The 14,525-nt window shown below is 46.8% G+C and overlaps 1 protein-coding gene across 2 annotated transcripts in view; it reads left to right on the forward strand.

The window, feature by feature from the left end:
- CUL9 (cullin 9) overlaps positions 1–14,525 on the forward strand; it is a 43,218-nt gene that overhangs the window by 14,832 nt on the left and 13,861 nt on the right. For both annotated transcript variants that reach the window (XM_017547340.2, XM_037745315.1), the window contains exons 12-26: positions 1,767–2,013; positions 2,098–2,203; positions 2,756–2,983; positions 3,260–3,350; positions 3,490–3,661; positions 5,444–5,549; positions 5,838–5,933; positions 6,201–6,376; positions 6,646–6,779; positions 7,152–7,331; positions 7,540–7,649; positions 7,725–7,907; positions 8,055–8,215; positions 8,810–9,038; positions 9,121–9,310. In XM_017547340.2, the coding sequence (XP_017402829.1) occupies positions 1,767–2,013; positions 2,098–2,203; positions 2,756–2,983; positions 3,260–3,350; positions 3,490–3,661; positions 5,444–5,549; positions 5,838–5,933; positions 6,201–6,376; positions 6,646–6,779; positions 7,152–7,331; positions 7,540–7,649; positions 7,725–7,907; positions 8,055–8,215; positions 8,810–9,038; positions 9,121–9,310 (2,409 nt within the window). The remainder of the gene's footprint in view (positions 1–1,766; positions 2,014–2,097; positions 2,204–2,755; positions 2,984–3,259; positions 3,351–3,489; positions 3,662–5,443; positions 5,550–5,837; positions 5,934–6,200; positions 6,377–6,645; positions 6,780–7,151; positions 7,332–7,539; positions 7,650–7,724; positions 7,908–8,054; positions 8,216–8,809; positions 9,039–9,120; positions 9,311–14,525) is intronic.

Raw genomic sequence — 14,525 nt, forward strand, 5'->3', positions numbered from 1 at the left:
TGCCACCATGCCCAGCTAATTTTTGTATTTTTAGTAGAGACGGGGTTTCACCATTTTGACCAGGGTGGTCTCGATCTCTTGACCTCGTGATCCACCAGCCTCGGCCTCCCAAAGTGCTGGGATTACAAGCGTGAGCCACCGCGCCCGGCCTCAAGTTAGGTCTTAAGTAGAACTTCCCGACCAAGAAGAGGGAGACTGTGGAATATGTGCAAGGAAATTGCCTTCCTTTTTCTTTTTTAAGTTGGAATTTTGCTCTTGTCGCCCAGGCTGGAGTGCAGTGGTGTGATCTCAGCTCACTGCAACCTCCACCTCCCGGGTTCAGGCGATTCGCATGCCTCAGCCTCCCGAGTAGCTGGGATTACAGGTGCCTGCCATCATGCTCAGCTAATTTTTGTATTTAGTAGAGACAGAGTTTTACCATGTTGGCCAGGCTGGTCTCAAACTCCTGAACTCAGGAGATCCATCTGCCTCGGCCTCCCAAAGTGCTGGAATTACAGGTGTGAGCCACAGTGCCTGGCTGGAAATTGCCTTATTGAATGGCTTTAAATGTGTGGATTCCCATCTGTCTGGGCTAGGTTTGGCCCAGTATTATTGGACAATAGAAGATTCATTGAAATGATATCTAGGAAGGCCTTTCTTCTTTTTTCTTTTAAGCCTAACTTTATCTTCACAGAATAGGGAGGCCTTCTTAAAAGGAATTATAATTTATGGTACAGAACGTTTGTGCCTAGAAACACGAAATATTGATACTGGGGAAGAAACCCTTTGTGATTGAGAAACAAGTGTAAACCTAGAAGTATGGAGGGATATTGAAATAGGAAATATGTGGCTAGGTGCAATAGCTCATGCCTTTAATCCCAGCACTTTGGGAGGCTGAGGCAGGCAGATCACTTGGGGTCAGCAGTTTGAAACCAGCCTGGCCAACATGGAACCAAGTCTCTATTAAAAATACAAAAATTAGCTGGGTGTGGTGGCGGATGCCTGTAATCCAAGCTACTTGGGAGGCTGAGGCAGGAGAATTGCTTGAGCTCAGGATTGAGCCGAAAGATCATGCCACTGCACTTCAGCCTGGGTGACAGAGCGAGACTTCGTTTCAAAAAAAAAGAGATAGGAAATATGTGTGTATCTTTTAGTCTGTGAACCTAAAGCCACCATGCAGGTAGTGCAGGGATGTAATCATCGAATCTAATATTTACTATTGCTAACAGTAATACGACTATAAGATTTAGAATGTTGGCTGGGCACGGTGGCTCACGCCTGTAATCAGTACTTTGGGAGGCTGAGGTGGGTAAATCACCTGAGATCAGGAGTTTGAGACCAGCCTCGCCAACATGGCGAAGCCCCGTCTCTACTAAAAATACAAAAAAAATTAACTGGGCATGGTGGTGCATGCCTGCAATCCCAGCTACACAGGAGTCTGAGGCAGGAGAATCGCTGGAACCCAGGAGGCAGAGGCTGCAGTGAGCCAAGATTGCACCACTACACTCCAGCCTGGAACAAGACTCCGTCTCAAAAAAAAAAAAAAGATTTAAAATGTCTTATGTTTAACTTGACAATGTTTGCTCTACTAGGTTTTCTTTCAAATGCGGTTAGGTTTGTACATGGGGCCAGGAAAGAAAATTCCTCATAGTTTGGTTAACAACTGAAGATATCCTCAATATGGAAGGAAAATTTTGGGGTCATTTTCTGGATCTTTCCAGTTCTCAGTTTGACAAACTAGTAAGACTCTTCATCCACATTTTTCCCCCCGATGTGTCTGGCTGCAGCACTGGAGACCCCCATCATCCAGGGTCAGGATGGGTCCCCTGAGCTACTGATTCGATCCCTGGTGGGGGGCCCATCTGCAGAACTACTCCTGGACTTGGAGCGCATGCTATGCCGTGAGGGCAGCCCCGGGGGTGCCGTGAGGCCCCTCCTCAAGCGCCTCCAGCAGGAAACCCAGCCTTTCCTCCTGTTGCTGCGGACTCTGGATGCTCCGGGGCCCAACAAGACTCTGCTGCTGTCTGTGCTGAGGTGAGGGGCCTATTGAGGCGCATGCATTGGGATGAGGGGAACTGGCAGACTTCAGGGACTTCACTTGTTCTATCCCCTCACCAGGGTCATGATCCGACTGCTGGATTTCCCTGAGGCAGTGGTCCTCCCTTGGCACGAGGTCTTGGAGCCCTGCCTCAACTGCCTGAGTGGCCCTAGCAGTGACTCTGAGGTACCAGAGCCCTGGCAAGGGGCAGGGAGGGGAAGGCAGCATCTGGGGCACCAACTTCCTTGTGAGGCTCTGGAGGGCACAGCAAAGCCTTTCTGAATGAATCTTCGGGCACTGGGATGGGCGTAGGAAGAGGAAGGGTAATGTCATCTAAGAATCTCCAGAACTGGGATCTTTGAGGTATAAATCTCTTAGATGAACCTGGATTTTAGATTCTGGATAAAGGAAAAGCCCACATTCACCAATCCAAACAGCTCTCCTCCCTTCAGGGTTTGTGCATTGGAGAGCAAGGCTCAGGCACCAGGGTTAACATAGCCTGGCCTGGCAGGAAGCAGCCTGGAAAGCTGTGCCCGAGCTCTCTTCCTGCCAACTCACCCTGGAATCCAAGTACCCCTCTATCTTACTCCACCCAGATGTTGGTGCTCTTCTTTCCCTGGGCTTCTGCATGTCTCCAAAATCTCAGCCACTATGCTTCCTTTACTGAGCCCTCTCCTCAATCCTTACATGTCCTGCCCCTTGTTTCCTATAAATTCATCTATGTGGCTCTGGGCTCAGATTGTTCAGGAGTTGACCTGCTTCCTACATCGCCTGGCCTCGATGCATAAGGACTATGCCGTGGTGCTCTGCTGCCTGGGCGCAAAAGAGGTCCTCTCCAAAGTCCTGGACAAGCACTCAGCTCAGCTGCTGCTGGGCTGTGAGCTTCAGGACCTGGTGACAGAGTGTGAGAAGTATGCACAACTCTATAGCAACCTCACCTCCAGCATTCTGGCCGGCTGCATTCAGGTGAGGAGCGGCTGCGGGTGTGCGGCTGAGAGAATGTAAGTCAGAATGAGGGGAAGGGAGTCACTGGGTTCCTCTTTGGTATCCCTGTTTGGTATTCCTGTTTGGCACAGGCAGTAGCAAATCTGGGGCACTTATTTCCTAACCTTGACTCCACATGGTTCTGTCAAAAGTTGGGGAGAGAGAAGTTGAGTGTTCTGTTGACCCTTGACTTTTTCTCTCTACCTGTTTCTGGGTGTTTCTCTGCGTTCCTCCTCCTCCCTGATGTTCCTGATGCAGATGGTGCTGGGCCAGATTGAAGACCACAGACGAACCCACCAACCCATCAATATCCCCTTCTTTGATGTGTTCCTCAGGCATCTCTGCCAGGGTTAGTGCCCTTATCTGCTTTCTCCTGGCTCCCGTCCAGTGTCTGTTCGCCCCTTCCCTTCCTGCTCCCTAGACCTTTTTCCTTTTTTCTCTCTCAATTAACGTGGCTGTGACCACCACCCCTTCCCACTTGCCCCCAGGTTCCAGTGTGGAAGTGAAGGAGGACAAGTGCTGGGAGAAGGTGGAGGTATCCTCCAACCCGCACCGGGCCAGCAAACTGATGGACCACAACCCCAAAACCTACTGGGAGTCCAACGGCAGCACCGGCTCCCACTACATCACCCTGCACATGCACCGTGGTGTTCTTGTTAGGTGTGAACACACAGATGAGAATGTTCTGCTGTGCCCCAGGATACTTCCCTAAAGCACCCAGATACACACAACCCCAGCTGTCACCTCCATGTTGGAGGGACACACTCAAACCTATTTTGTGCAGTGAACACTTAGACACATTGACCTGCCTTTGCTGTGCTGAATATAGACATCCCCTCAGCCTGGAATCTGGTGACTGTAACCCAGCAGGTACAGATGTCACCGCCCTTGCTTAGTGTTGAGGGAAGATCCACAGCTCACTTACCCATTTCTCCTGTGGGCATTTGTGCCAGGCGCTGTGCAGGGGTCTGGAAATAGAAGGACAATAAGATATGGTCCCTGCATTCCAGCTGGGGAGCTACACTAGAAAATCAAGTAAGAGCACAGAATAAGAAAAAGCATTGTGGTCCACATGTCGGCCTGAGGCTGAGGCATCAGAGCAGGCCTCCTTCTGGAAGGATGGGGTGACTGAGCTGGGTTTTGACATTGAAATTAGGTAGATAAAGAGGGGGCAATATTCTAGGCACAAGGACAGCATATGTGCAAAATGGAAATAAGAAACAGAATATTTGGAGGGACTTGAAGTCATCATGTTTGGCTGCAGTGAAAGCTGTGTATATCAAAGCGGCAGAAGATACAAGCCAGAAAAGTAGCAAAGGTGGATCACAAAGTGTTTCCTGAGCTAAGAAGTGTGAACTTTATTCCAAAATTTGGAGAGCCATTGGAACATTTTAAGAAGGGAAGAGAGAAAACTAGATTTTTTTTTTTTTTTTTTTTTTTTTTTTGAGACCGAGTCTCACTCTGTTGCCCAGGCTGGAGTGCTACAGACATGCGCCACCACACCTGGCTAATTTTTGTATTTTTAGTACAGTTGGGGTTTCACCATTTTGGCCAGACTGGTCTCGAACCCCTGACCTCGTGATCCATCTGCCGTGGCCTCCCAACGTGCTAGGATTACAGGCATGAGCCACCATGCCCGGCCAAAAACTAGATTTTTTTTTAAAATCAAAAACTAGATTTTTTATTGAGAAAGCTCACTCTGGCAATTATGGGAGTTTGGTTGGGAGTCAGAAGAAAGAGGTGGAAGGTTTGTGCAGTGGTCTAGTAGAGAAAGGATCCATGTGTTCAGCTAGTCAGTGGGAGTGGGAATGGACTGGGAAGTCCTTAGGAGCCCACAGGAATTGCCTTTGGGTGAGCGAAGCCACGAGAAGGCGAAGACCACAGTGACCGTATTCTAGTTGAGTACTGGGTGCATGAAAGTTTTATTTTCCAGGAAAGAAATAGGAAGTGGGGCAGGTTTACGTGGACAGGTGATCATTTCATTTGAGCATGGTGACTTTGAGGTGCCCGTGGGACATGACATGGGGACACAGCATGAAAGCTCAGGAGAGTAGCCTGGGCTAGAGATGTGGATTTGGAGTCTTCTGTGGATTAATTTTCAGTTGAAACTGTGGGTTTAAATTTAGCCACTTTGGGGGAATATAAAGGGAAAAGCAGAGGGTGAAGTGGGGACAGATGCATCAGGAGCCAGCAGAGGAACAGGAGCCTGAGAAAGAAGTGATGGGTTGAAATAGTTTTCGACTAAAATCAAAACACTGGCCTTGTTATTTCTTTCTTTTCATGTTTATATTGTAGAGGTGGGATCTTGCTATGTTGCCTAGATTGATCTTAAACTAGCCTCAAGCAGTCCTCCCACCTCAGCCTTCCGAAGTGTGGGGATTACAGGTGTGAGCCGCCATGTGCAGAGGCCCAGCTTTGACTGCTTCCTTTCTCCCTTCCCAGGCAGCTCACTTTGCTGGTGGCCAGTGAGGACTCAAGCTACATGCCAGCCAGAGTGGTGGTGTTTGGGGGCGACAGCACCAGCTGCATCAGCACTGAGCTCAACACGGTGGGGACCCTTGTGCCCCCCTTCACCTTGCTCCATGTCCTTTTTGTCCCAGTGCCCATAGGGAGGACCTAGTCCCTGGGGGATGGTGACATCCCTTCCTCCTGGGAAGGCATTGCCTTGCAAGCAGTGAGAGTGGGATTAGGGTTATGGAGCCATGTAGATCCTGGGCTCTGCAGGAGAAGTGAAGGGCTCACACCATGACCAACTTGGTTACCATCAATAATTTTTCCAACCCTGTTTCTGGAGGTGACAGCTGTTTCCTCTCCCTCTTCTCCCCTGCCCTGCCAGGTGAATGTGATGCCCTGTGCCAGCCGGGTGATCCTTCTGGAGAACCTGAACCGTTTCTGGCCCATCATCCAGATCCGCATAAAGCGCTGCCAGCAGGTGGGGCCAGGGCGTCAGCCGGGGCTGAGGAGGAGGAGGTGGCACAGGGTCTCCAGAGTGTCTGGGTTCTCTAACATCTAGAGGCCAGGGCTTTAGCCAGCATTTCTCCTTGGTCCACTTGGGAGATGGCCCAGGGACCTGTTGAGTCCCAGAGATGTGGGGATGTCCTGAGCAGTTCTAGGGAGCTCAGGTCAGGGGCCTGGCTTTGGTAGTACCTAGTGGCTCAGCGGCTTAGGTGACAAGACAGCTAAGTCTCTGCTGTTGCAGGGCGGCATTGACACCCGGGTTCGGGGTGTGGAGGTCCTGGGTCCTAAGCCCACATTCTGGCCACTGTTCCGGGAGCAGCTGTGTCGCCGAACATGTCTCTTTTACACAATTCGGGCACAAGCCTGGAGCCAGGACATAGCAGAGGACCGCCGCCGCCTCCTCCAGCTCTGTCCAAGGTGGGTGGGGCCTGAGGAGGGAATATGGGTAAGGGAACAGGACACTGTAAGAAGTAGGTGGTGGGAGGGATGCTTCTGTGGGAGTCCAGAAGGGAAAGCTGCAGCCAGGACAGGAGGGGGAAGGTGAACCTAGGTGAGAAGTGTGTGTTGATTGGAAAGAGTTGGATAAGGGACCAAACCAGGGTGACTGGGAGCTGATTTGCACTTGAATGGAGGCCTTAGGGAAATCCAGTGCCTTTAATCCTCCACCCTGCACTGTTTGTTCCTAGACTGAACAGGGTTTTGCGCCACGAGCAGAATTTTGCCGACCGCTTCCTCCCTGACGACGAGGCCGCCCAAGCACTGGGCAAGACCTGCTGGGAGGCCCTGGTCAGCCCCCTGGTGCAGAACATCACCTCTCCTGGTAACCATGCTGACACCTGCCCCCACTAACCAGCTCCTTGTCCTTATTCCCAGGGATCACCTGAGTTAATGCTCTTGGTTCTTTTGGTTCCTGTCTTTATCCCTGAAGGCCTGTCACCTCAATGTTCCTCTCTCCTTCCTGCCCCAGGCACTGCTCCCTGAGACTCTGGTATTTGAATCTTCCCCACAACCCCATCCCCGCCCTGTTACCATCTCCCCAGACTCCAGCTGAAGCACACCTTGGTGAGGGGAGGACTAGGGTGTTGCTGCCCCTCAAGGCTTTTTGTAGAATTGATCCTTCCCCCTCCTCTGCCCTGGGCTGTCTGGTCTCCCATCTCCCATGGAGACCTGTTCCCGACCTGTCTTCTTTCAGATGCAGAAGGTGTGAGTGCCCTGGGGTGGCTGCTGGATCAGTACTTAGAACAGAGAGAGAGCTCACGGAACCCCCTGAGTCGAGCAGCGTCCTTTGCTTCTCGCGTCCGTCGGCTTTGCCACTTGCTGGTGCACGTGGAGCCTCCTCCTGGGCCTCCTCCTGAGCCATCCGCTCGGCCCTGTAAGTCCCAGCTGTGGCCGGTGGAGCTGAGGCTGCGGGGAGTGGTGCATCTGGCTCCTTCCTCCCTGCTTTTTACTCTTGCTGCTTTGCTGCTGGCCTTTCCAGGCCCCTGAGACCTATTGACTTTTCCAGGAGATCACTACCCAAGACTGGTAGACTCACCCAGAGGCTGAGATGAAGCCCCTTCTTTCTTCCTCTGTCTCCACAGTCAGCAAGAACAGTAAGGGTCGGGAGCGGAGCCCGGCGCCTTCACCAGTGCTTCCTAGCAGCAGCCTGAGGAACATAACCCAGTGCTGGCTGAGCGTGGTGCAGGAGCAGGTAGGCAGAAGCAAGCTGAAGTCTGTGGAGGGGAGGGGCTGCCCCCTTTATGGCATTTCTTGCCTCTCTCCTCAGGTCGGCAGGTTTCTGGCTGCAGCCTGGAGGGCCCCAGACTTTGTGCCTCGTTACTGTAAACTCTATGAGCACTTGCAGAGAGCGGGCTCCGAGCTGTTTGGGCCTCGGGCAGCCTTCACGCTGGCTCTGCGAAGCGGCTTCTCTGGCGCCTTGCTGCAGCAGTCCTTCCTCACTGCTGCTCACGTGAGTCCCACTAGCTCCCCACAGGGCTGTAAGCTCGTGTTCCAAGTTCATCTCTTTCTGCCCTGCCCTTTCACCTTCTTTCCCTTCCCAGTCTCCTACTCCATTCCCTCATTCATGGTTTGCCGATGCCCTTTCCCCTGCTCCCAGATGAGTGAGCAGTTTGCCAGGTACATTGACCAGCAGATCCAGGGTGGCCTGATTGGTGGAGCCCCTGGAGTGGAAATGCTGGGGCAGCTTCAGCGGCACCTGGAACCCATCATGGTCCTTTCTGGTCTGGAACTGGCCACAACTTTTGAGCACTTCTATCAGTGAGTGCAGGTCTGGAGGGGTGGGGGATGGAGGCCTAGTTGAGAGAATGGGAAGAGTTGAATCTTTAGGGGAGATGAGGGAAGAGGCTGTACAGAGGAGAGATTAAGATGTGGAGATGGCTAGCCAGGTGTGGTGGCTCACGCCTGTCATCTCAGCACTTTGGGAGGCTGAGGTGGGCGGATCACCTGAGGTCAAGAGTTCAAGACCAGCCTGGCCAACACGGTAAAACCCCATCTCTACTAAAAATACAAAAATCAGCCAGGCACGGTGGTGGGCATCTGTAATCCCAGCTTCTCGGGAGGCTGAAGCAGGAGAATTGTTTGAACCCGGGAGGTGGAGGTTGCGGTGAGCTGAGACCACATCACTGAACTCCAGCCTGGAGTGACAAGAGCAAGACTCGGTCTCAAAAAAAAAAAAAAAAAAAAAAAAATGTGGAGACGATCATACATTGGTGGAAAGGGAGTGGGAAAGAAGAGGTGAGGAAGGGCCTGTGACTCAGGCAGGTTGTAACAAAGGGACCTATATTCTTGAGGGGGAGTCTGGGCCACGCTGGCACCCACACTGAGGCTTGGCCTGGGCTGTATGTGCTGCAGGCATTACATGGCGGACCGTCTCCTGAGCTTTGGCTCAAGCTGGCTGGAGGGGGCCGTGCTAGAGCAGATTGGCCTCTGTTTTCCCAACCGCCTCCCCCAGCTGATGCTGCAGAGCCTGAGCACCTCTGAGGAGCTGCAGCGCCAGTTCCACCTCTTCCAGCTCCAGCGGCTTGACAGGTTGTTCTTGGAGCAGGAAGACAAGGAGGAAAAGGGACTAGAGGAAGAGGAGGTAAGAGCAGGGATAAAGGAGAGTAAGGAGACTAGACCAAAGAAGGGAGCCCAAGGGCCCTTGAAATCCTTCTGTCCCTCAGGAGGAAGAGGAGGAAGAGGAAGCTGAGAAAGAACTGTTTATTGAAGATCCAAGTCCAGCCATTTCTGTACTGGTCCTGTCACCACGCTGCTGGCCGGTCTCCCCACTCTGCTACCTGTACCATCCCAGAAAGTGCCTTCCCACAGAATTCTGTGATGCCCTTGACCGTTTCTCCAGTTTCTACAGCCAGAGTGAGGAACTAGGGAGAGGAAATCGGAGATTGGGGTGAGATTTGGGGTGGCAAGAGAGGGAAAGGAGAGGACCTTTGGTCAGGATATAGATATGAAGAAAAATATCAGCTCCTAGGGAAGGGTGAGAAGGCATGGGTGTAGTTTCATTAATTTCTGCTCTCATCAGTTCTTTCAACTTTCTATGAATTTGTTCTCTTTTCTTTTTCTAACTTCAAGGAGGGTGCTTGATTTTTAGTCTTTTCAGACTTTTTTCCAAGTAAAAGTATTTAAGACTATTCATTTCCCTCTAAATATTGCTTTAGCAGCATCCTATAAAGTTTTATATATATATATATATATATATACATAATTTATTTATTTATTTATTTTGAGATGGATTCTCACTCTGTTGCCCAGGCCGGAGTGCAATGGCGCTATCTCGGGCCACTGCAGCCTTCGCCCAGGTTCAAGCGATTCTCCGTCCCAGCCTCCTGAGTAGCTGGGACTACAAGTGTGTGCCATCACACCCGGCTAATTTTGTATTTTCAGTAGAAATGGGGTTTCACCATGTTGGCCAGGCTGGTCTCAAACTCCTGACCTCAAGTGATCCACCCACCTCAGCCTCCCAAAGTGCTGGGATTACAGGTGTGAGCCACTGTGCCCGCCCTAAAAGATTCTTTAGATTGGGATATAACTAGTACTCAGTAAAGTGCACAAATCTTAATTATAAGGCTTCACAAATAATTGGATTAATATACACCCTTGTATCTACCTCCCTCACACCCCCATCAAAATACAGAACATTTCCAGGATCGTGGAAGGCTGTCTCCTTCATACCCCCTTTCCAGTCAATGTCTTCTTCCAGGAGAAACCATTATTCTTAACCTTTATCACCATAGATATTTGTCTGTATTTGAACATCATATAAATTTGGATATGATACTATATGATTTGGAATCATACAGTATTCTGCTATGTCTGATGTCTTTCACAAAGCATCCTGTCTGTGAGAGTTAATCCAGGTTGTCAGGGGTATCATTAGTTTATCCATTTCTTTTGCTGAGCCATATTCCGTTGTATGGATGTGTTTACTTTCTGCTGTTGATGGACATTTGGGATGTTCCATAAGTTTTTATTATGTATTATTTTTATTATTGTGTAGTTCTGAGACTTTTTAAATTTCTATGATTATTTCTTTATTTTGTTTTTCAGAAGAATATATTTTTAATTTACAAACAATGTTTCTTTGTTTAGTTATTTTTTGGTTGTTGTTTTATATTTCTGCCTTCATTCCCCTGTGGCCAAAGAGCATGGTTTCTATGATTCTGAATCTTTGCAGTTTATTGAAACTTCCTTACGGCTTGGTAGATGGTCATATTTTATGTGTTTCATGTGTGATTAAGAAGAATGTGTATTCTTAACTGGATTCTACATATTTCACTAAATTGACCTTGCTAATTGTATTGTTCACATCTTCTGTAAACTCACTAGTTTTTGTCTACTTGATCTACTACTGAGAGAGGTGTGCTAAAATCTACCACTATGATGGTGAATTTTTTAAAGCTGTTAATCATATTGGTTTTACTGTATATATATTTTTTGGCCATTTTGTTAGAAGGTTAAAATAGTTTAACAGCACCATCCAGTAGAACTTTCTGCAATGATGGAAAAATTCTTTTCTGCTCCTTTCAGTATGATTGTCATTCATGGCAATTAAGTAATTGGAATGTGGCTAATATAACTGAGGATCTAAATATTTAATTTAATTGCAATCAGTTTATTTTTTTTTAGTTTTTTGAGATGGAATCTCGCTCTGTCACCCAGGCTGGAGTATAGTGGCTTGATCTTAGCTCACTGTAATCTCTGCCTCCTGGGTTTAAGGGATTCTCCTGCCTCAGCCTACTGATTAACTGGGGTTACAGGTACGTACCACTATGCCCCACTAAGTTTTGTATTTTTAGTAGAGCTGAGGTTTCACCATGTTGGCCAGGCTGGTCTCGAACTCCAGGCCTCAGGTGATCTGGCTGCCGTGGCCTCCCAAAGTGTGGGATTACAGGCGTGAGCCACCGCACCCGGCCGTAATCAGTTTAAATTTAAATAATTACATGTGGCTAATGGCTACTACGATGGACCATGGAGGTTTAGAAACTTCAGAGTCAATGAAACATTATGAAGTGACTTTCTTTCTTTCTAATAAAGCTTTTCTCTAAAAGTCTATTTTTTTCTGGTATTAATAGTATACCTGCCTTCTTGGGTTAATATCTTTTCAGCATATCTTTGTCTTTGGCTTTTTGTTTTTGCATGGAGAGAAGTTCTTAAATCTTTTTTTTTAATTTATTTATTTATTTTTATTAATTTTTATTTGATATGGAGTCTCACTTGGTCATCCAGGCTGGAGTGCAGTGGCACAATCTTGGCTCACTGCAACCTCTACCTCCTGGGTTCAGGCAATTCTTCTGCCTTAGCCTCCCGAGTAGCTGGGACTACAGGCACGTGCCACCACAGCCAGCTAATTTTTTTTTAATTTTTAGTAGAAGTGGGGTTTTACCATCTTGGCCAGGCTGGTCTCAAACTCCTGATCTTGTGATGCACCCGCCTCAGCCTCCCAAAGTGCTGGGATTACAGGCGTGAGCCACCGCGCCCAGCCAGTCTTTTAGATGCCTTTTTTAAAAATTATGATAAAATATGTCTAGTATAACATTTGCCATTTTAAACATTCAAAGTATATAATTTATCCTTTTATTTTATTTTATTTTTTTTGAGAGGGGGTGTCACTCTGTCATCTAGGCTGGAGTGCAGTGTCATGATCTCGGCTGGCTCACTGCAGCCTCTGCCTTCCAGGCTCAAGTGATCTTCCTATCTCAGTCTCCCAAGTAGCTGGGACTATAGGTGTGTACCACCACTCACAGCTAATTTTTGTATTTTTTGTAGAGACAGTTTTGTCATGTTGCCTAGGCTGGTCTCGAACTCCTGGACTCAAGCAATTCTTCCTGCCTCAGCCTCCCAAAGTGCTGGGATTACAGGCGTGAGCCACTGTACCCGGCCTCCTTAAACTTTTTAATAATGAAAGTTAGATTTAGAGATTTCAACAGGTTCAGATTTTTTTTTCTTCATGTATATTTCTGTATATACCACACCTGGCTTATCCTTTTACTTAAAAGAAAATTTCTTTGTAAATAATTTCAGATTTACAGAAAATTACAATAATGATACAAGGAATACCTACCTACTCTTTATCCAAGTTTTTACCTTTTGTTAATATTTTGTTAATGTTTGCTTTTATCATTTGCTATTTGTGTATATATATGTGTGTATATGTATGTATAGAGAGACATTTTGTTTTTCCAAAACTTTGAGAATAAATTGCATATATGCTGGCCCTTTACCCCTAAATACTTTAGTACATATTTCCTAAGAATAAAGGTCTTCTCTTATATAACCACAATTCATTTATCAATTACAAAAATTTAACTTTGGTATAACTACCATGATCTAGTTTTCCATATTCTATTTTTCTTTTTTTTGAGATGAAGTCTTACTCAGTCCCTCAGGCTGGAGTGCAGTGGTGTGATCTCGGCTCACTGCAGCCTTTGCCTCCTGAGTTCAAGTGATTCTGCTGCCTCAGGCTCCTGAGTAGCTGGGATTATAGCCACCCACCCACCACCACACCTGGCTAATTTTTGTACTTTTAGTAGAGACTGGGTTTTGCCATGTTGACCAGGCTGGTCTCAAACTCCTGACCTCAGGTGATCCGCCTGCCGTGGCCTCCCAAAGTGCTGGGATTGCAGACATGAGCCACCTCACCCAACTTCCATATTCTAGTTTTGTCAACTGACCCATATAGTCTTCTGTGACTTCATTTTTTGTCCAGGACAGGATCCAGTCTAGGGTCACCTATTACATTTAGTTGGCATGTCTCTTTTAGTCTCCTTTAATCTAGAACAGTTCCCCAGCCTTTCTTTGTCTTTTATGACTGACATTTTTGGAGAATACAGCCCTTTAACATTTTTTTTTTTTTTTTTTTTTTTATTTTTTTTTTTTTTTTTTTTTTTTTTTTTTTTTTTTTTTGAGATGGAGTCTTGCTCTGTCACCCAGGCGGGAGTGCTGTGACGCGATCCTGGCTCACTGCAACCTCTGCCTTCCGGGTTCAAGCAACTCTCCTGCCTCAGCCTCCCGAGTAGCTGGGATTACAGGCACGTGCCACCATGCCCAACTAATTTTTGTATTTTTTTTTAGTACAGATGGGGTTTCGCCATGTTGGCCAGGCTGGTCTTGAACTCCTGACCTCAAGTGATCTGCCCACTTCGGCCTCCCAAAGCGCTAGGGTTACAGGCATGAGCCACCGCACCGGTCCCTTTTACATTTTTTAAATGGCTCCTGTTTTAAGTTTGTATGATATTTCCTCATAATTAGATTCAGGTTATACATTCCCAGGCAGAATACTAAGTATGTGGTAGGCATGTACTTCTCAAGGCTTTATACCCTGAAGCACAGAATTTAATCTGCCCCTTCTTTATGATGTCAAGTTTGTCAACCTGGCCAAGAAGTTGTTTGATTTCTCCACTCATATAGTTAATATTTTTTCCCTTGCTACAATTAATAAGCATTCTGTAGGGGGAGATACTTTCAAATCATGCCAGTATTCTACTCTTGTTAGAATTTCCCCTGGGATTGTTTTACTTTTAACTTTGCCATACCATTAATGTTTTATGCACATGTCTTATAAAAACCTAGAATTTTTTGTTCAGCCTGACAATCTCTTTTTGAGATGTCAATTTTAGCTTATTTATTATGAATAATAAATTCATAATGAATTCATTTTTTAATTGGCTCTTTCTAACTTCTTATTTTATGTTTTTGTTTACCCTTCTTATATTTAAAAAAGAATAAGTTGAACACCTATATACATATGATTCTACCCTGGGTTTTTGTGCTTTTTTTCTTCTTTTGGATTGATTGATTTTTTTTAAAAAAATTTCTTTTTTGTTGGTATCAGTTTTAGAACTTAGGCATTCTATTTCTATAATTGAATACCCTTGTATTTTTAACCTGTATCTTTGATTTGCTAATGCCACTTCCCACCTTTTTGAACAATAAAAAGACCTTAGAAAATCTTAATTCCAGCTCTAACTCCCATATTACTTATTACTGTCGTTCCATATTTTAGAATTATCTTTTTTTAACTTCCAACATTGTCATTATTATGATTTATTCAGGGATTTTTTTTTTTTTTTTT

This window comes from Cebus imitator, unplaced genomic scaffold (assembly GCF_001604975.1).
Source record: "Cebus imitator isolate Cc_AM_T3 unplaced genomic scaffold, Cebus_imitator-1.0 Scaffold197, whole genome shotgun sequence".
Lineage (NCBI taxonomy): Eukaryota > Metazoa > Chordata > Mammalia > Primates > Cebidae > Cebus > Cebus imitator.